The 21841-nt window shown below is 40.3% G+C and overlaps 2 protein-coding genes and 1 pseudogene across 2 annotated transcripts; 1 reads left to right on the plus strand and 2 right to left on the minus strand.

The window, feature by feature from the left end:
• Positions 1–433: 433 nt before the first annotated feature.
• LOC101356346 (olfactory receptor 51L1-like) lies at positions 434–1386 on the minus strand. Its single transcript, XM_012559316.1, is given in 2 exon segments — positions 434–564; positions 567–1386. Coding segments are annotated over 2 exon segments (951 nt in total).
• Positions 1387–10446: 9060 nt separating this feature from the next.
• LOC101356594 (olfactory receptor 51M1) lies at positions 10447–11426 on the minus strand. Its single transcript, XM_012559311.1, is given in 2 exon segments — positions 10447–11039; positions 11042–11426. Coding segments are annotated over 2 exon segments (951 nt in total). The 5' UTR covers positions 11400–11426.
• An 8214-nt stretch (positions 11427–19640) lies between these two features.
• On the plus strand, positions 19641–20880 carry LOC101350618 (olfactory receptor 51Q1-like; annotated as a pseudogene).
• Positions 20881–21841: the final 961 nt, after the last annotated feature.

The following is a 21841-nucleotide window of genomic DNA, read 5'->3' on the forward strand; positions in this document are numbered from 1 at the left end:
AGTCATCCTGGATGAAATGAAAGAACTATTATATTGTGAAGAATGGTGATAAACTCATTAATTAATCCAATAATATGAAGTGATAATTCACCTTTCCATATCATTGTTAATGACATAGATTATAGAATTAGAATCCTAACAAATCAGTAGAGGAAGAAAATATTTAAAAATTGCTTTGAGCTTGTGAACATTTGTGTAAAAGACAACAATGAATCATTATGTTTCATGTAAGAAAATAGTGATATATGTTTATAATTATATACATAAATGTAATAAGCATCAACTTTATTTGATTTTAACATCAGACTCAGTTCATGATGTACAATCAATTGACCAAATTAAGTGAGCGGAAATTGTTTCGTGGTAAGACGGCTCTAACACGAAGCTTTAACTCATTCCTCACTTTTAATTGCAGTAGTCCATCCCAAACGTCTCATTGTATCTTCCCCAGTGAAACCAGCTTGAGGATGGCTCGGCGGATCTGCCGGGTCTTGATGCTGTAAACGACAGGGTTCATTAGGGGTGGGAAGAGCACAGAGACGGTGCCCATGAAGATGTGTACCGGGGCGAGGTGTTGCGCCCAAATCTGTGGGCGATGGGTAGGCCTAGCACTGGCACATAGAAGCAGAGCACTGCCAGGATGTGGGAGATGCACGTACTGCGGGCTTTGAACCTCTCCCCTACGGAGGCAATGGTCAGAACTGTGCGGAGGATGATAGTATAGGAGAGCAGGATGAAGAGAAGATCAGACCCCATGGCCAGCATGATGATGCACAGCCCATAGAGCCTGCTGAAGCAGGTGTCAGACCAGGCTAGGCGGATCATATCCTGGTGAAGGCAGTAGGCATGGGAGAATGCCCCTGGGTGACAGTAATCAAATTTTAATAGGTGCAACGAGGGTGCAGTAGTAATGGTGGCACTCCACATGCCCAGCACAACCCCAACTAATGCCACACGAGGGCCTGTGAGCACAGATGCGTAATACAGTGGGAAACGGATGGCCACAAGGTGGTCCAAAGCCATAGCAAAGAGCACAGCTGACTCCATGAAAGAGAAGGAGTGGAGGAAGTGCTGCTGCAGAACACAGGGTACCAGGCCTACTGTCTGGGCATCAAACCACAGCACACCTAACACGGAGGGCAGCGTGGACATGAACAGGCCCAAGTCTGTCACAGACAGGATGGCCAGTAAATAGTACATTGGCTGGTGGAGGGAAGGGTTAGTTCGTATCAGATGCAAGATAGTGTCATTACCTAGGAGGGCCAAGAAGTATCCTACAAAAATCGGCAGTGAGTTCCAGTGGTGAGCCCACTCCAGGCCTGGGAAGCCCATCAGCAGGAATGTAGAGAAGCTCAAGCTAGCATTTGGTAGGGTGGACATTGTCATTCTCAAGAGGCCTAGTCACTCTGGGAAAGGTGGCAGTGTTTGAAAGTTAATAGGCTAGTAAGCATAAACCGTCCCACTATCATTGGACATCTATCCTCTGCTGGGTGGTCTGCTGTCTCTGTGCTCTCTAGATTTGATGACCTCTCAATGAGCCACTATAGTCAAAAGCAAGCTAAGCTTTCTCTTTTCTTTCTCTTATTCCTATCCAAACTTCACTTACCCTAGATTAATTTTATCAGGGGATTTCCCTACTCCTTCTCTTGACCAGCTAGTAAGAGATAGGGTTGTTTTGGACTTACCTCAGAAAAATCTATACAGCCCAGCATTAACAGGGTGCTCAGATTCTCAGAAATTCCCTTACTCCCAAATAGTCTTCTTTGTATGATCTTGGCTTTCCAAACTTTTCAATTCTTGTAGAAGACCTTATCTCTAATTTTTCTAAGCAAACTGAGGATACCTGTAGGCAGATACCTCATCCAATCTACTCTTCATTTAAACTCCTTCATGTAGCTATCTGATCCTTTCCACATGTCTTCATGGTTAGAAGAAGAGGTGTCCTGCTTCTCTCCAAACTCAGCTTTCTCAAATAACTCCATGACTTTCATTATCCAGTAACTCACCCCTCAGGCATCTTCTCGGGGACTTTTGGAAAACTCTTTCTTCCTCTCATTAAGTCTATTAATTCAGCATTGTAATCTACATCTTCAGAGCTGTTAACTTTATTCTAATTCTTGAGATTTTTTTCTTTCCTTATCTAATTTCAGAATGTACAGACACACTTGCTCCCATGTGTATGGGTTTCTTACTTGGTCTTTTCAAAGGTATGCCTTCTCAGAAATCCATCTGAAGATCTGACACAACTTATAAATCAGGTAAACATATTAGAGCAATGTTTCCTATATAGGTACTGCAAAACAGACATATGAATAAGTGTACCTCCAAATAGCAGCAACAATAAGAAAACCTTCCCATTGCTCAAATTAGTTTAATAAGTACAGAAGACAGGGTCACCAGGGGAGATATTTATAAGATATTTATAAGCCCTGCTGCCCTGGATCTTAGTGTCTGACACAATATTTGCTTCTGTATCTTCACCAGTGAAACAGGGATAATGATATCTCCTAATCCAAAGAATGGATATGAGTTTTAATTGGCATGTTATGTCTACAGAATTTAACATAAAGCCTGGCGAATATTAAACAATATGTATAGTTGTTATTGCACCTGAACTGTTGTTGTTCTTAGGTGCCATCGAGTTAGTTCTAACTCATAGCGACCCTATGTACAGAAGAATGAAACACTGCCCATTCCTGCACTATGCTCACAATCGTAATTATGCTTGAGCCCATTGTTGCAGCCACTGTGTCAATCCATCTTGTTGAGGGTTTTCCTCTTTTTCACTGACCCTCTACTTTACCAAGCATGATGTCCTTCTCCAGGGACTGGTCCCTCTTGATAACATGTCCAAAGTATGTGAGATGTAGTCTCGCCATCCTTGCTTCTAAGCAGCATGCTGGCTGTACTTCTTCCAAGACAGATTTGTTCATTCTTTTGGTAGTCCATGGTATATTCAATATTTTTCGCCAACACCATATTTCAAAGGCGGCAATTCTTCGGTCTTCCTTATTCATTGTCCGGCTTTTACATGCATATGAGGCAATGGAAAACACTATGGCTTGTGTGAGGCACACCTTAGTCTTCCAGGTAACATCTTCGCTTTTGAACACTTTTGCATCGTTTGATTTCTTGACTGCTGCTTCCATGGGTGTTGATTGTGGATCCAAGTAAAATGAAATCCTTGACTCTTCAGTGTTTTCTCTGTTTCTCGTGATGTTGCTTATTGGTCCATTTGTGAGGATTTTTGTTTCCTTTATGTTGAGGGGTAATCCATACTGAAGGCTGTGGTCTTTGATCTTCATCAGTAAGTGCTTCAAGTCCTCTTCACTTTCAGCAAGCAGGGTCGTGTCATCTGCATAACACAGGTTATTAATGAGTCTTCCTCCAATCCTGATGCCCCATTCTACTTTATATATTCCAGCTTCTCAGATTATTTACTCAGCATACAGACTGAATAAGTATGGTGAAAGGATACAACCCTAATGCACACCTTTCTTGACTTTAAACCATACAGTATTTCCTTGTTCTGTTAGAACAACTGCCTCTTGATTTATGTACAGGTTCCTCATAAGCACAATTAAGTGTTCTGGAATTCCCATTCTTTGAAATGTTATGTATAATTTGTTATGATACACACAGTAGAATGCTTTTACATAGTCAATAAAACACAGGTAAACATCTTTCTGGTATTCTCTGCTTTCAGCCATGATCCATCTGACATCAGCAATGATATCCCTCATTCCACGTCCTCTTCTGAATCTGGCTTGAATTTCTGGCAGTTCCTTGTCAGTGTACTGCTGTAGCCACTTTTGAATGATCTTCAGTAGAGGTTTACTTGTGTGTGATATTGTTTGATAATTTACACATTCCGTTGCCTCACTTTTCTTTGAAATAGGTATAAATATAGATCTCTTCCAGTCGGTTGGCCAGGTAGCTGTCTTCCAAGTTTCTTGGGATAGACAAGTGAGCACTTGCAGTGCTGTATCCATTTGTTGAAACATCTCAGTTGGTATTCCGTCATTTCTCAGAGCCTTGTTTTTTGCCAGAGCCTTCAGTGCAGCTTGGACCTCTTCTTTTGGTTCCTGAACTAAACACTGATTTTCTTGTAATTTTCCTCTATTGTTCCTACTCTTTCCTGTTCTTATTATAAAATCTATCTCCTGAAATAAAATTTATTTCTTGTTTAATATGATACTGCTTCAGATCTTGGCAGACAGTGCCACGTGCCTTTGAAAGTTTGGGGATCTACTGAGAGACTGAGGGAGTAATTGAGAGACAGTGATGAAGGGAATACTGAGGAATATGTCACAGAGTATAATGAGGGACAGAAAGTAAGGCTGAAGGACAGACTGAAGGATAAAGCTTAATATTGAAGGAAGGTATAATGAGCATCAGAGGGAAAACATGAAAGACTAAAATAGTGAAATTACTAAGAATATGTTAAGAGGCGAATTGAGGGAGGCATGGATCAAGGAGAAAGGAAGACTAGAGGACAGTGAAAAAGGAAAAAAAGAAAAATTGGGGAGATGAAAACTGGAGACAAATATGTTAAAGGACAGAAAAATGCAAACTGAGTGCCAGAGAGAAATAGGGTTGTGTAACTTAGAAGAAGAAACTGATGAGCAGAGGAAGGGGGAGATATGGATTAAAGGGGAAAGGACAACGGGGCAAAAGAAGAGGCTAAGTGCCAGAAAGAGGATTAAAAGACTGAGAGGAGAAAGATTGATGGCAGAAAGACATGGAGAGAAAATTGGGCAGAGAGAGAAGAGACTGAAGAAGAGTGAAAAGCCAAGGAATAATTTGAGGAGAAGCTTAAGGACCAAGGGTGGATGGGAATGTGCTGAGGATGGAGATAGGCAGAGAAAGAGAGAGATAGAGATGAAGTGGGAGATCCAATGAAAGAAAGTGAGAAAGAGTGTGAAGAGAAGAGAAAGTCTCCTGTGTGGCAGCAGGAGAGGGAGGGCTGAATGACAGAGAGGGTGAGGAATGGGAAGTGTAGTGATCAGATGCAGCATGACTGAAATGGGGAAGGTTGAGAAACAGAAAGAGGAAGAGGCACTGAGGAGCTTGAGAAGATGATACCTTAGAGAAGGAGGCAAGGGAAGCTCTTATAGCCCTTTATTCAGCCTTCTCAAGTCCACTGGACACTGAAAAGTCTACCTAGTTCTTTGGGCCTCTAGACACATTTTCTTCAGCCACTGTCTATTTTTAGACTATATAGTGTGGTGATTAAGAACAATGAATCTGAAATCAAACTGCCTGGATTCAAATTTAGTATTTATTAAAGACTCCAATATTTATTAATTCTATGATTATTCAAATTATTTTCTTAATCTTAGTTTTTTTTGTCTAAATATTGAGAGAATTATAGTAAGTACCTTTTAGGTTATGGCGCCATTTATATGCATTTATAAATGTGGTGCAGTTAGAACCACAGACTCAATAGATGTTAGATTATTATTTGTAGTTTCCAACAGTACCTTCTTATTAAAAGTTATCCATAATATTTATATACCATGTGCCAGCTACAGTTCTTCACTTTCTGTCTGCAGTGAACACTAAGAGAAAGTCAGTAAGTGATCTGGCAAACAATAAAAGAGTAAAAAACTCAGGGTTGGGAGCTCTGCGTTCTTGAGCAGGTTTTTGGACAAGCCAGTCACACGGCTTTGGTGAAATTACCAACTCTCTCTGCACTTTAGCTACTTTCTAAGAGGGAAGGTTTTCACACGTGCCCTGCCTTCTTTCCAGGGAAGCTATTAGACTTATTAAGACTGTGAAAAGAAGTGCTGGAAGTCCCTCAACTGGGGAGTTGTTGAAACTGCGATACCTTGCCTGCCACATCCTGTATCACTTCACCTGAAAACCCAGTCCAGTAACAAATCCAGGTCTCTTTGTACAACAAAAGAAAACCATGGGGAATTATTATAGAATAAATGCCATAACCATATACTGTCCATCCTCCAGAAAGCTGTCCTAGACCACAACCCTACTTACAGCCCTGCTAGATAACAGATATCAGAGAGGTCACTGGTTTGTGGCACTCTGTTCACAAACGAGAGGGTCTTTAATAACTCACTAGTCTTTGTCTGCATCTCCTTTCCCAGCCCCTGCAGCACTTCCCACTCCTGTCACAGCCTCTTCGGACCGACTCAGGAAACTGCCCTGTGTTTGCTGCACTGGCAGTTATAATACCTGCCTCTTTCTCCCTTGGGTCTCAGGCCCTAAGAGGAATTTCCTTAGATAGATGTAGATCTGATGAACACCATAGAGAGATCAGCATCCTCCCATAATTTAGCCTTTGGGTGTCCCAGTCATCTTCCATGGAAACTTAGAGACACGTATCACTATGACATCTTTCATCAGGCCAGATGGTCCTTCATTCTCTTCTTCCACCAGCTGCTATTGTCATAAGAATGTTTTTTGATTGATCCTCAATTCTCCTTTCCATATTTCTCTCCTTTCACCAGACAAACCTCACTTTGAGAGTCTCTTTCCTACTAGATAGTTACTCACTTTCATTCATTCAGCAAATATGTAGAGCCTACGAGTTTGGGCCAGATCTTTGGATCCGAAGATTAATAAAACACAATCTCTACCTTTGAGAAAATCATTATCTTCTGCAGAAGATTGATGTGAAAAAGACCAACTCTCCTAGAGAGAGTAACAAGGCTTCATGAGATACACAATGGTTGAAACAAAACAAACAAACAAAAAAACCCAAAACTTTCTCACTTCCAGTTACTTCCCTCTCTCCCTGAACATAGCCACTTTCTAGAGTTTGCCATTTATCATTCTCAACTTAGTTTCTAATGCTTTTTTATATATTTACATATCCATAAACAGAGATACCATGTTTAAAACATTCTCTAAAAGCTACCATACATAAATATACATTTGCAAGTTGGTTTTGGTCAATATTGTATATTTATTTGAGATTGATACATATTGTGCCATGCTGCTATAGTTTAGTAATTTTAATGTTTATAATATTATATGACTGTATTACAATTTACTGATCTATTCTGCTATTGACAGCTAGATTGTTTTCAATTTTTACTCTTTTAAACAGTAAAGCAGTGAACATGATTGTACATGTCTCCTTGTACAAGAAGTGTGAATATTTCTTAAAAAAAAAAAGTCGATTGCTACATCAAATAATGGGTGCACCTTTCACTTCTACTAGATATCTCCCAAATAGATCTCCATGGATTGGGCTAATCTACGTTGATCACTAGATTACGATACCTTGCTCTACATCCTCTCCATTTGGTATTTTCAGACTTTTTCATTTTTGATAATTTTATTGATGAAATATAGTATCTCTTTGTTATGTATTTTATGTTTTCCTAATTTCTAGTGGGGATGGATATGTTTTCAGATGTTAATTGGCACTTCAATTTTCCTCTTATGAATATTGCTTGTTCATATATTTGCTCAATTTCTTACTGGATAAACCAAAAAAACCCAAACCCTTTGTCATCAAGTCGATTCCAACTCGTAACGACCCTTTAGGACAGAGTAGAATTGCCCCATAGGATTTCCAAAGAACGGCTGGTAGATTTGAACTGCCAACCTTCTGGTTAGTAGCTGAGCTCTTAACTACTGCACCACCAGGATCCATTTTATTGAATAGCCTGTTTTTTTTCTTATTGATTTGTAGAAGTTCTTTATATATTCTGGATAGTAATTCTCAGTTGCTTATGTACATTGCAGACATCATTCCCCAGTTTGTGGTTTGTATTGTTTCCTCTCTTTGTTTTTGGTGTCTTCTCTCTCCCTCTGTGTGTGTGTGTACATATATATAACCATATATTTTCTTCTTAAAGTTTAAGAGTTTTGCTTTTAACATTTATGTCTTTACTGTAATTGAATTTATTGTTTGTGTATACTGTAAGGTAGGTTAAGATTATATTTTCCATATGGATAACAAACTTTGGCTAGCACTATTTATTGAAAAGTCCAACCTTTCCCAACTGTTTTTAATGTTACCTATATCAGGGAACATTATATCTTTGGATCTAATTCTGAACTTTTATTCTGTTCTGCTTATCTATTTAACTCAACACAAATACTATACTGTTCAAATTACTGCAGCTTTACAAAACTATTTTTGAATTTGTTAGGGAGTGTCCCCATACATTGGTTTGCTTTCAGGTTGTCTTGGTTTTCCTTGACGCTTTGCTCACCATATGAATTTTAATATCACCTATCAAGTCCTATAGGATAACTAGTTGGAATTTTGCTTAGAATTGAATTTATTTATAGATTAATTTTGGAAGAATTGACATATATATACATAGGTATATATATTTGTAAACTGAACCTTTCCATTCATTAAGAAGATATTTCTCTTCACTTATGTTTTCATGTTTTGTGTCAATAATATTGTTGTATAAGTTTTTCATGTCTTTTGCAATTTATTCTTAGGTACCTTATTGTTTTGTTTCATTTTTCATTTGTTATTTCATCTTCTTAGCAGTAAAAATGATTTTACAGGTGAGGGAGGCCAAAGGATTCCTAGATTCAAGAAGACCAGAAACTAAGAGAACAGAGAACAGAATCTGATTCTTGGGAAGCCTGTTAAGTTACAGCTGTGCTGATGCTTCAAACTCCAGTGGGAATTTTCTATGGGAATCCTTTGAGATTATGTATTGACTAAAGAAATGAAGAGATTGGGGAAGGCTGGACCATAGAGGCAGACAGATCTGTCTTGTGTGGAGGCAAGGAGATAGGTATTTATGACTCAGGAACCTCTGAATCCCCAAGAGACCAAGGTAGAAAATAGAAAGTTGAATTAAACAAAGTTGGCAAGTTTTCTGTTGAACTCTGGATTGGGCAGGTGTGGTGGTTTACATACAAGGTTTCCCAGGCTATCGGGCTGTAAAGAACAACTCTTAGGAAGTACTTCCCGGTCACTGTGAGTTTAACCTGAAATGGAGGTGAAAGGAGGGCCTGGAGGACCTGAGTGAAGCAGAACTAGGAAAATGATGTGGAGCAACCCTTTGGCAGACGCCATCAGAAGGGACTCCTCTTGGGCTTCCTAGACGTGAAGAAGAGGAAGCACCCTGGGCAAGAAAAGCTCTCCTTCTTATCTTTGGACCCCATTTTGTTCATTCACGTATCCATGCATTCATCTAATATTTATTTATTGAATATCTCCTACGTGCCAACCACTGACTTTATGGGTATGTAATGGTGAACAAGAAGTACAATTTTCCCCAAGGACCTATTTTAGAAGACAGAAACCAAAGAAACAAACAAAAAAACTCCAAAACATTATATTACCATGTGACAAATGTTACAATGAGAAATGCAGATGGGAACAGATGGAGCATCTGATCTGGTATTGGAAAGGGGGTTCTTTCAGTAAAAATGTTCTTGAGGAAGCATCCTCAAAATTGAGATCCCAACACGAATTGTATCCAAGCAGGGGTAAGAACAAGCTGATCCATCATCTCTAGGTTCCAAACCTCTTGATCAACAGGATTTTGATTTAAACATGCTTTTTGGTACTTTCCTTGGTTCAAGCTTTGTCACATTTCATGTTATTATGTAAGATATCACAACTAAAGTACTGACTTCAGCTTAAAGTTATACCTGAGGTTGAGGAACTCAGGAGTCTGTAGGCAAGGTGAAATTAGAGAGAAGTAGTAGTGGGAAGGCCACAAGCTTCTTTAGAAGAACAAGAGCCAGTATAACCTCAGAAAGAGTTGGAGAGTTCTGCCAGAGCCAAGCATTGAGACAGAATGGAGGGGTTCTGATGTTTTCAGTGTGACTCAGAAGTCCTAACGATAGTGGATTTTCCAGGATAGGAAGGTAAGAGAAGGACCTTGGCCAAGTAGTAATTCCAGGCAGCCATGGATGGAGGTATATTTCCTGAGGTGAGTTAGAGCAATTGACATTTATCTACTCTGTGCTAGGTTCTGTTCTGTATCTTTTAATTTATTGTTCCTTTTTAGTTTTTGTATAGTTTAGTTTTAGTCTTAGTTTTAGTTTTTTTACTCTGATGGTGACATCAACAGAGTCTTTCTCTAAGCAGCTTTTGCTGCTACCAAGTGTCAGTGACGGGGGCACCATTATGATTTAAACAAGAGAAGGTCAGCACTCCTAAACCATAACTCAAGAAAGAACCTCATCTATACTTTATTTACCAAAAACCAAACAAAACCCATTGCCCAATTCTGATTCATAGCGACCCTATAGGGACCCTATAGAACAAGGTAGAACTGCCCCATGGAGTTTCCAAGGAGAGAACGGTGGGTTCGAACTACCAGTCTTTTGGTTAGCAGCCAAACTCTTAAACTACTGTGCCACCGGGGTGCCATAGTTTATTTAGGGCAGTGGAAATAAAATCTTGGGGAGTACAGGTCGTTATAATAGGCACTCAATGCTGTACATCCTTAGATTTCTTGGGGGCCTTCTTCTGGGCACCTAACATAATTTTTAGCCCCAGGACTCAGCATTGCCCTAATGCAGGTACTTAATGATGGCACGGTGGATCTCCTTGGTCTTAACACTGTATATGATTGTGTTAAGCATGGGAGGCACAAAGGGGTAGACATCGGCCATGAGGAGGTGGACAGCAAGTGGAACATGCTTCCCAAAGTTATGCACCAGAGACAGCCCCACCATGGGCACAAAGAACGCCAGCACAGCACAGAGGTGTGAGGTACACGTTTGGAAAGCTCGAAGTTGCTCCTCTGGGGAGGCCAGTCCTGCCACTGTGTTCAGGATAAGCCCATAGGACAGCGCAATGAGCACCAGGTCCAGCATTACAGTGAACACCACCACTGTCAACCCATATATGTTGTTGAAGGTAGTGTCTCTGCAGGACAGATGTATCACTCCCTGGTGTAGACAATATGAGTGGGAGAGGACTCAAGGACCACAGTAAGGAAAAATCTTCAGGAGGAGGACAATGGGGACAAGAGCCGCAGGGGCCTGGAGGATGATAACCAGAGCCGTTCTGACTAGTTGCTGGCCAGTGACTATGACTGAGTATCTTAGGGGGTGGCAGATGGCCACAAAGCAGTCAAGGACATGACGAGGAGCACTGAAGACTCCATGAAGGAAAATGAGTGGATGCAGAACATCTGGATATGACAAGCTTCAAAGTAGATCCCATGAAAGTTGAACCAAAAGATCCCCATAGTTGTGGGCAAGGTGGACATTGACAGTCCCAGGTCAGAGAGGGCCAGCAAGGACAGCAAATAGTACATGGGAGTGTGTAGATGAGTGTTAGTCTTAATGGTTATCAGGATGAAACAGTTGCCTGAGATGGCCACCAGGTACATTAGAAAAAAAGGGATGAAAATCCAGTGTTCAATGACTTCCAATCCAGGAAAGTCAGTGAGGTAGAACATAGGGCTAAACCAAGAGTTGTTGGACAGAAACATGAACTGCGAACTGAGGGAATATTGGTCTGAGATTCCTCAGGGACTGAGCTGAAAATAAATGAATACTTCTTGCTATTTATTCTTCAGTTTCACTAACATTCACAACATCATAAGCAACATCAAATCATCATCACCTTTAATATCATCTGCTCCACTATTATCAATTCTGCCACCATCATTACCTTATTGAAAATTTCTTTCCTCTATATTTGTATTTATTCTCAGTTTCATTTGCTGGATTCTCTTCTTTGTTCATCCCTTAAATATAGCTGTTTCCATTCTTGGCTATTTTCTAGTCATGCCCTATTATCTTTCCTGAGACAACGTCATCCATTCCAATGACTTCATTTACCATCCATATGTTGATAAATATCAAATGTATAACTTCAGCACTTCCCTTTTCTTCTCTTTTGATCCCAAGACTCATATATCTAATAGCATGCTGAGCATCTGCACCTAGACGTTTCATAGTTACCTGAGAAGCATGACAAAAATTTAGCTTGTCATCTCTTCCCAAACAACCTTCTACTTCTTCTGTGTTCATTATTTCTGTGGTCTAAGTCAAATAGTAAGTTTCATATTTGACTACTCCATATAACATCTCTCCCCAGTATCCAGTCAATTATTTACCAAGTCTTAGTATTCCATCTACCAAATACCTCTCATATCTGTCTACTTACCATCATCTTCACTGGTGCTGCCCTCATTCAGATCACTGTATCTCTTCCTGGGTTATTCAAACAGCCTCTAATTGCACTTTTCTAATTTGTTCACTACACTATAGCAAGAGAGAGATTTACAAAACCAAATTTTACATGAAGTAAAATAGTTTAAAATAACATCCAAGGCCTGCATGATCTTATCCCCGCTTATAACCTTTATTCTAATCTATCTTCATTATCTCCTTCATATTTTATCGTGTCAACAGCATTAAGCAGTTCTTCGTTTCTCCATTGTTCATGGTCACGGCCAAACATTGTATTTTCATTCTTCCTGAAATGAAAACTATTCTTCTTGGAATACATTTTTCTTATTCTTTGTCTAGCTAACCCCCATTCACACATCTCTTTCAGCTTAAACATTTTCTCCTTCAGAAAGCGTTATTGAATTCCTCAAGTTTAGGTTGGCTACCCCTTCTATGTGCTCCTATTGCATGCTATGTTTTCACTATTGTGGCATTTCTCACCTAGTGTTTTCTGTTTTTGTATCTACTTTGAAATGTAAACCACTTGTGGATTGAAACCATGTATGTCTTTTTGTTTGTTTGTTTTAATTTTAGCTATGGAGATTGGCTTAGTGGTCAACGTCACTCTAACACTTTCAATGTTATTGAAGTACATTAATAAATATTTATCTTAACTTTAACATTAACCTAATTTCAATAATTATTTATTGATTGATACGATATGTATTTAATGGACTTGTATTCTATGCTAGGCATGATTCCAAGTATTAGAAACACAATGGTGAATAGAAACAGAGCAGAGACAGAAAATAAGCAAATGAACATACACTATAATGTAAGGTAATATTGTGCTATAGAGAAATACGATGCAGAGTAGAGGAAGGAGAGTGAAAGTGATGCATTTTATATTAGGTAGCAAGAAAAAGAGCCCTAGTCGTGCAATAATTAAGCCCCGGGCTTTTAACCGCAAGGCAGCTTGTTCGAACCCACCCAGTGGCTCCACAGGAGAAAGACTTGGCGATCATCTTCCTAAAGATAGCAGCCTAGAAAACTCTGCTGGGCAGTTCTATTCTGTTACATGACTCACTGAGTCAGAAATCAACCCAGTGGCACCTACCAACAGCAAACTAGAGAAGACATCTCTGACAAGTAACTTTGGAGCTCAGGTCAGTGACTAACCCATAACAGGCATCATTATATGTTTGTTGCATAAAAAAGTGAATATGTAATTGAATGAATATAGTACTCACCTCTTGTCCTGATGTTCCTGGAGTCCTGTGCTGAACACAGGGTCCGCTGACTTCAGAGTGATAAGAAGGGCATGGAGAGGAATCTGGTGGAAACAAGCAATCTTAGAGAGACAGTGACAGGACTAGGTTTTTTCCTCCTGGAAGGGAAGTTCTAGGGAGTTTCTCCTGAAATAAGAGACTAAGAAAAAACCAGGGAAGTCCATTTATTAGCACAAGTTAATTAGCACAATTAACTTGTTAGCATTGTAATTAGCAGAATCACAATGTCTGACAGTATCCACAGCAGAAGTGACGTGAGTGAGACCTGAAAAGGAAATCCCTGAAAACAGTGATTATTGGTATTCACTGAGTGCTTAGCTCTCTATCTTACCTATATGTTATAACTACTTTTTAATTTTGATTTAAATATTTGCTAGTTTTTTTAATTGAACTATTGGTAGAGTCCACGGTTTTGTATGTGTCGAAAATTATGCAAACGGAGCCATGTTTAAGCACAAAGACTTGAACCAGATACCTCATTCTTGAACCAAGAAGACGTTTCCACAAGAGTCAAACTCCTTTGTAAACATGCCTCTTGTGACTAGGATAGAAGAGGACTTTGGAAGGGGGAAGGCATATCCTGGGTACTGGGGCGGTCACAGGGAATTGTCTATTAATATTACCAGTATGAGAACAGGATCTTCCCTGCTAGATTCACTGCTATATTCTCCGTCCCTGGCAGATAATATGCTCTTAATATACATGTTAAATAAAAAAATGGCTGTTTAGTTGGGAGGAGGGAAGGGGAAAGTTGAGTGTACCCAACAGTCTGACAAGGAGGAGTCTATAGAGAGCAGGCTGTATGCAGGGAGGGTCTCTGGCATCCTGACACTAGTGGGAGGCTGATTTCCAGGCATGAGTGAGGATGAGCCTGGACTGGCCGCATAGGCCCTGATCAGAAGGAGTGAGGCAGCGTTCTCCAGACCTAAATTATAGAGTATTTCAGACTACCTCTTTTATCTACCAGGGAGCACTGGCCATGATCCTTTCTCTGGCTTTGGTTCTGTGCGTACAGTCTGAGAGTACCAAAATGGAAGAGATTCTGTGGGGATTCTGGAGACTTCATTTTGCAAGTGAGAAAACTAAATCCCAGTATGGAGAATACAGGTTTTTAGGGGAGAGCAAGAATTAGAACTCTGACCACCTCCTGCCAGGCTCACTGTGCTTTTGGGACATCCTTGCATCCCCTCTTCCTGCATTTTTCCCCTCTCCTCTCTTATGTCTCTCTAATACCAATCCCTGAAACCCTGACATAGGACAGCAGGGGAGACTCACTAGCAGGTGTTATTTTTCAAAAAGTGAAGCCCATGTGTTGAATGAGGAAGAAGGTAGAAAATGTGAGCACCAGGGTCAGTGAGAGGCATCAGGCTGTGGGCTGCCAGAAAAGCATTTATCCTCTGTCTTCCTGTGTGAGGGGGAACACCATGGCTCCAGCTGGGAGAAGCTGAGGACAAACAAAGTGTCTCCAGGGTTGGAAGCCCTGTGGGCAGGAGACTTTCATTATTCTCCTCTCCTCAGCCTCCATCCCTCTCTCCTTCCATTGGTTCACCTGAGGCTGAGGGCTCACTTCCCAGGTGTTGGATGCTGACAGACATTTGCTGCAGAAAAGCAGTGCTGCCTCACCCCATTTTTTCTGCTGTATGTAGAATGAATCCCTGTCCCCTGTCATCTGTCCCCTCATTCATTCCCTATGTTTGTCCATTAAGAAAGACCCATAGTTTGCCAGAGAGGTGGGATGTGGTATATGAGGAGGATTACCCATGCAACCTGCAGGCTGTCTTCTAAATTGTCACTTTGCCTTGAAGGACCACGGCCACTCCTACCCAAGCTCCTCTCATTCCTGCATTCATTTTCCTGACTATATCTATCTTTCTTTTTACCAGATTACTCATTTGTCCTTAGTCCTTGCTCGCTACCGAACCTTTGAGCTCACAGGTCAGCCAGATTACAAGCTCCCATATTTGCTCCCACCAAAACACATGTTCAAGCCAGTGTGCCAGGCTTTCCTGAGGCTTTCCACCTGCCCGTGAATGCACGTGGCACTCCTCCAGCAAGCCCTATGAAAAGCAGCCTTTTCCCAGCGTTGCCTCTCTTCTTTCCTTCTTCACTCCTCTGGTAGAAAATACCATCATCTTTTAGAAAAATCCATTTGTATCTCTTCCTTAGTCTGTGTTACAGAACCTGAATTGATCTGGTCAGGTCATGTGCATATCTCTCCTCAATTTTAAAACACACACACACACACACACACATATGCTTAGAGACAGCATAAAGCAAGGTATGATATCTTTCAAACAGGAGATGATTAATCAAATTGTGTGTGACTAAATGCGGAAAATCAGGTTTATACATTCAAAGGGAAGACAAAGGCCCATGAAGCTCATAACATGCAAGTGTGATAAGAACACAGGAGGTAGCACCACCTCAGGACAGGTACATAACCAGTCGTTATGGCCAGGGTGTGGAGTCTCTGGGTGATGCAAATGGTTAACACTCTGCTGCTAACAGAAAGGTTGCTGGTTTGAATCCACCCAGAAGTGCCTTGGAAGAGAAGACTGGTGCACTACTTCAGAAATATCAGCCATTGAGAACCCTATACAGTTCTACTTGTACACATGAGTTCATCATGAGTCAGAATCAACTTGACTGAATTTTTTTTTTTTGGAGGGTTTCTGGCCAGAATGTAGACTGGTAGAGCTAGGGTGACAGGAAAAGATGTAGAGGGCAGGACATTTTACCACACTGTAGTTCATGAAGTGGGCTCTGTCTCAAGTAACAGAAGGCGGAAGCCGAAAATCTCCACTCAGGCTTGCAGGAGAGGGACCCTCTACCAGAGAAATTTGAGAAATATTCTGCATTCATTGAGAACATAACCCTGAAAATATCCTAGAGAAAGTCTAGTTAGAAATAAGATAGCCACAAAAATGCTACTATTATTACCATCAACAAAAACTCTGGCTACTATTTTGGGACCCTGGTGGCGTAGTGGTTAAGAGCTACGTCTGCTAACCAAAAGGTCAGCAGTTTGAATCCACTAGGCCGCTCCTTGGAAACCCTACGGGGAAGTTCTGCTCTGTCCTATAGGGTCACTATGAGTCGGAATTGACTCAACAGCAACAAGTTTGGTTTTGGTTTTTGGTATCACATATGAGATGTTATTAACAGTTATCATACGTACAGTTAAAGAGATGAAAACAGTAAGTTACGTGAGTATGAGTGTGATAACTGGTCCACCAAACAGGGCCAGAGAAAGCACCTGAATTGAGCTATGAAAACTAGATAGGAATTAAGTATGAGATGAAGATTTTCCAGGAGAAGGAGTAGCATAAGCACAGGCATAAAGATGAGGACATTTTTTTTTTTTTTATGTACTTAAGAATAAAGTTTGTTAGTACTCAAATATCAAATTCAAGATTGGAATGAGACAGTAGAGGTAGGGAGGGACAGGGCTATCAAGAGTTTATATGACATGTCAGAGATTGTATACATTTTGATAACAGTGTTTTAAGAAGGTGAGTGTGACATTACCCTAATTTTATATAGTACTTTGTTGGTCATATGAAGAAAGGATATAAAGTCTGTACTGATGACAGATGTTAGTTTGGACTTTGGAGCTAGGTGAGGATATTTAATAGCTTTTCACACAGCGATACAATAAGATTTAATGAATAACCTGCCACTTAACCAGAGGTTTACAATATTTTCTTTATTAATATTTTTACTAGTATCCGTATAACAGTATATAATAACTGAGGGGCTAGTTACTCAAGCAATAGTCATTTAAAAACCAAACCAAAGCAAAAAAAAAACTTTTAGTTCTTTTTGCTTCTTTATTGCCCCAAATGATATGATTTATTTCATCATATAACAAAATAATCCTCTTTGAATGTTGACTGAAATTAAACATTCTAATCAATTTTCATTTTCTATGAATTTATTGAGTGCCTACTCTGTGGGGGAAAAAAAAAACTGCTTCTATAGAGATTTACAGTCTTGGAAACCCTACGGGGTCTCTAAGAATCTTAATCGACTTGATGGCAGTGGGTTTTTTGTTTTTAGAGCTTTTTCTGATACAGATATAAACTTGCTTGCATGAAGCTTACAAGTTAGTAAAGAAAATAGACTGGTAAACAGAGTTTACAAAACAGTGTGACAAGCCCAGAATGGAAAGAGAGAGTTGGTTCCTGAAGGCTTCCCAGGGCAGGTACATAGGGTGGGAACAACTAAGGAACAGTTGGCCCCATTTCTGTTTCCTTAGGTAATGTTGGAATTGTGTGACTATAAAGCGGAGGGAATGTGGGATGTGATGGTTAATGAAGTGTAGGTATCAAAGTGTCCACGTGAGTCATTCAGGCTTTATGTCTAAATGTATCAGAATCATTATTAAAACTATCAAAGCAAGAGTGTGCCTATCTGCAAATGTGTGTCAATAGTTTAATGTATGAACTTTTTTTTTTTTTTTTTTTTTGCAAAACGCCTCTGCTCAGAGGTAGAGAAGATGACAGAGGTAGAGAGTATACATCTCTTTGCACCTGGATCAGTATGAACTTACTCTACCAGAGCTTGAGAAAGTCTGTGGCAGAGAGATAGGGATAGATTTCAGCCTGATATACTTTTTAGGGGCCCAGGATAAGTTACAGTTAATGGACCCTCTATCCAGAATTGGCTTCTAGCCCCAACTAAGCCAGGCTTGATGGGGTATGAGATGGATGATTTCAGGAGAACAGAACCAGAAACATCAATACACATGCTGTGGTTTCCCAATATGACCACCAGGGGGAGACTTCAGTCCCAAACCCGAAAAACCCAAACATTGCTGTTGAGTTGACTCTAACTCAGAACAGAGAGTCCCTACCCATCCCCACCCAAGGCAAGAAAATATATTTCTTCTTCCAGTCCCAGACAGTCTTCTGTCCCCCTGTTCTCTGTATTTCCCATCCTGCTCTGAAAACTGCCAGTCAGTTTATTTCTCAGTTCCTTATCTGAAGGGTCTCTCCCTCATGCATACACAAAACAGACACATCTACACCCAACCAAACCCATATAAAACCCTGAACCTGATGGAAAGAGATGGTATTTTTTTCCTCCACTTTCTCTGACTTTCAAGAAGACGACCTCACAAGACACAGATTTTGCTTGGGGGCCTTCGGTCTTAGTTATAGTGACTAGTATTAATTGGTACAACCCTGTGAGTGAGTTAATTTTGCAGCCTGGATGCCTAGCTTGCCTCACCCTAGTCCCAACTCTGTCCAGTACTTGTGTGTTAGACGCTGAGAATACACAATGATTAAGAAATGGTCTAAAGCTTTAAGAGGCTCACATGCTCCAGGAGAAACAGAGACATTTGTATGTGGACATTTGCAACAGACTGGGGTAAAAGCAAATATAAGACAATATTTACAAAATTAAACCAGACATAAGTGTTTAGAAAAGACTTCATAGAGGAGTAGCCATCTAAATAGATACTTGTAACAGCAGTGTATTAGCCAGGGAAAGAAGAAGGGACTGATAGATTTTTCTAAGCATTTTGGTAGCCACTAGGGTATTTCTAAAAGTGATGAACTAATCCACTTAGAAGATAGCATTAAGAAACAGAAGTTCATAGGATTTTGAAATTCAGAGTCAGATCACTTAATTGAATCACAGCCATATAACATCAAGCAAGTTATTCATTTTCTCTCAGCTTCACTTGCTCCTATAAAATATGTTTATATTAACGCATGATTAAGACAGCTTTTGAGAGAATCGTGAAATAATAATTCCTGAACGAACCAAAGAAGCTGTTTCCTTAATTGACACAAACCACTGCACATTTACTTTCTCTGGAACCCTAGCACTCAATGGAATTGTTTTGACAGAAAGTCTGCCTTACATGTGAGGAAGGCACTAGGCTGAGCTACTGTTGATAATGGGCTGTACTGTTCCTATGCATCAATCAATGCAAATGCATGTTATCACACTCTTGTCTAACACAAGCTGTACTTGACCCCTCCTCCCATTCTTGAGGCTTAACTTGTGAACTGATCCCAGAATAACAATATACTGTTCACTGGGGCCTTGGCTCATTCTTTTTCTCCTAGCATCATAGCATCAAAGGATGTCATGTCGGTTGTCCTACAACAACCTCTCCTCCACAGCAATACCTTCCAACAGCCGTAGAACACCCCTATATCTTCCTGATACAAAGGCAGAACTGCTTTCTGGACAGGTAAGCCAGTGCTTCGGTTAAATCAGATTACCCCTTTGGGTGCTCAGCTCACTGGTTTAAAAGAGATGACAAACTCTGAGCTAAAACAAACAAACAAAAAAGGTAAAATTACTGTGAACTCATTTCCCAGCTATCTCCATTTCCCCAGGTACTCCTCAATGATAATACCACATACTGATTTCAAGTGATCACAGAACATTTACTCAAATCCTTATGTTGCCTGCCTACTTTCCACAGATTTGTCAACGAACTCTGGTCCTGTGGATGCCTCCTGCAGTCATGCTTCTGGTCACTAAGTCCACTCTAGTCTCCTACTTAATCCTCACGGGTATTCCTGGCTTTGAGGGCTCCCACACTTGGATTTCTATTCCCTTCTGCTGTCTCTACACCATCTCCATTGTGGGCAATACCACCATCCTGGCTGTTGTCAGGGAAGAGCTCTCCCTATATAAGCCCATGCACTTGTTCATCTCCATGTTGGCCCTAACAGACCTTGGTCTCAGCCTCATCACTCTGCCCACGGTCGTGGAGATCCTGTGGTCCAATGTCTCAGAGATAAGCTTTGAGGCTTGTTTTGCTCTGTTCTTCTTCCTCCATGGATTCTCCTTTATGGAATCTTCTGTGTTGCTGGCCATGTCCTTTCACTGCTATTTAGCCATCTGCTGTCTCCTCCATTACACCTCCTTTCTCACTGACAAGGTCACTAGCAGAGAGGTCTAGCTATTATTTGCTGCTGTATTCTGGCTATTCTTTCTTCACTGTTCCTACTGAAACAGCTTCCCTTTTTCACTTGCCTTATCTCTCCCACTCCTCCTGCCTCCATCGAGACATGATTCACCTGGTGTGAGCTGACACCGCTATTAACGATTGGCATGGCTTTGTTCTGGTCTGCTTATTGTTATATTGGATGCCGTGCTCATTGTGCTCTCCTGTGCACTCATCCTGGGAAGCAGCCTGAGTATTGGCTCTCCTGTTGAAAGACTCTGTGCTCTCAATAACTGCCTGTCCCACATTCTGGCTGTTCTGGTGCTCTATGTGCCCATGGTGGGAGTGTCCATGACTCACTGCTTTTCCAAGCATGCACCTCTAATTGTCCATGTCATTATGGCATACATCTATCTACCAGAGCCTCCTGTGATGAACCCCATTATCTACAGTGTAAAAACCAAGCAGTTCTGTCAAGGGATTTTTGTCTCTTCTCTCATGGAAATCTGTTGGAGAAGTGGGTCTTTTGTACCATTCTTTAAAAAAATCATTTGGAAATCAGAAAGTTATCATTTGAGTGCCAGTCATGTATGAATCACAGATCATGGATGGAACTTAAATACATTATCGTGCTTCCTGGTGTTTGCAATTTAAACTAAGCAGATCCACCTGTACATCATGTAGCTGCTTCATTTATGAGATTTTTGCATATCAATTCCCTAAAAGTTATAACTTTCAACTTTTTTTAAATCTTTGCTTCCATTTACTCGTCAAGTTTCTTAATGTTCTTAATTCTACTTGGTTAATAACTATTCTTATCTGTTGATTATCATTAATTCATGGCATCCTTAATTGTGACCATAACATTCTATTTCAGACATGATTTTCACCAGCCTCTGGCTTCATCATTTTTTGCCCATTCTGGGTCATCATCCATTATGATTAAATCTCATCTCCCTGGATCATACCATTTGGATAATGGAAACATGATTAATGTCCCTTCTAGACTTTTTTGGGGGTTGGTGAGGCAGGATCAGCCATCTATATTTTCTTCTAAGTCCAATTATTTCCTAAAACAATGATAGGATTGTCATTGGTCCCTAATGGAAACAATTGTGATTAGGAACAAATTCTTATCATATTTTGGATATATCATAAAAAGTGAGCAGAATATTACTTGAGAGTCAAGTACTTTCTCCAATTTCTATATTTCCTGGTGTTTATTACAGGCCTAAAATTAAGAATTGTAATGCTTAGTCTACTATTCTGGTTACTCACATTATATACTGATATAAAACCCAAGTCTCCTTTTGGAGGGCTACCACAACTTAGTAGGATCTTGGTTCCTAGTTAAGGCATCATAGCATTGTATCCTTCTCTTCAGGAGCCCACTCTGAACCCTGTAGGAATGTTTGCTTTAACCCCTTCTTTTTCTTCAGGTTCCAGTTTTGATTCCTGTCTTTAAAGACATCTTCCCTGGCCATTATATACAAAATAGCCTACCAGTCTCCGTATCTCTGTCATTGTTCTCTAACACAACAATACTTTCCTTCAT

The sequence above is a fragment of the Trichechus manatus genome, unplaced genomic scaffold (assembly GCF_000243295.1).
Source record: "Trichechus manatus latirostris isolate Lorelei unplaced genomic scaffold, TriManLat1.0 scaffold00232, whole genome shotgun sequence".
Classification (NCBI taxonomy): domain Eukaryota; kingdom Metazoa; phylum Chordata; class Mammalia; order Sirenia; family Trichechidae; genus Trichechus; species Trichechus manatus.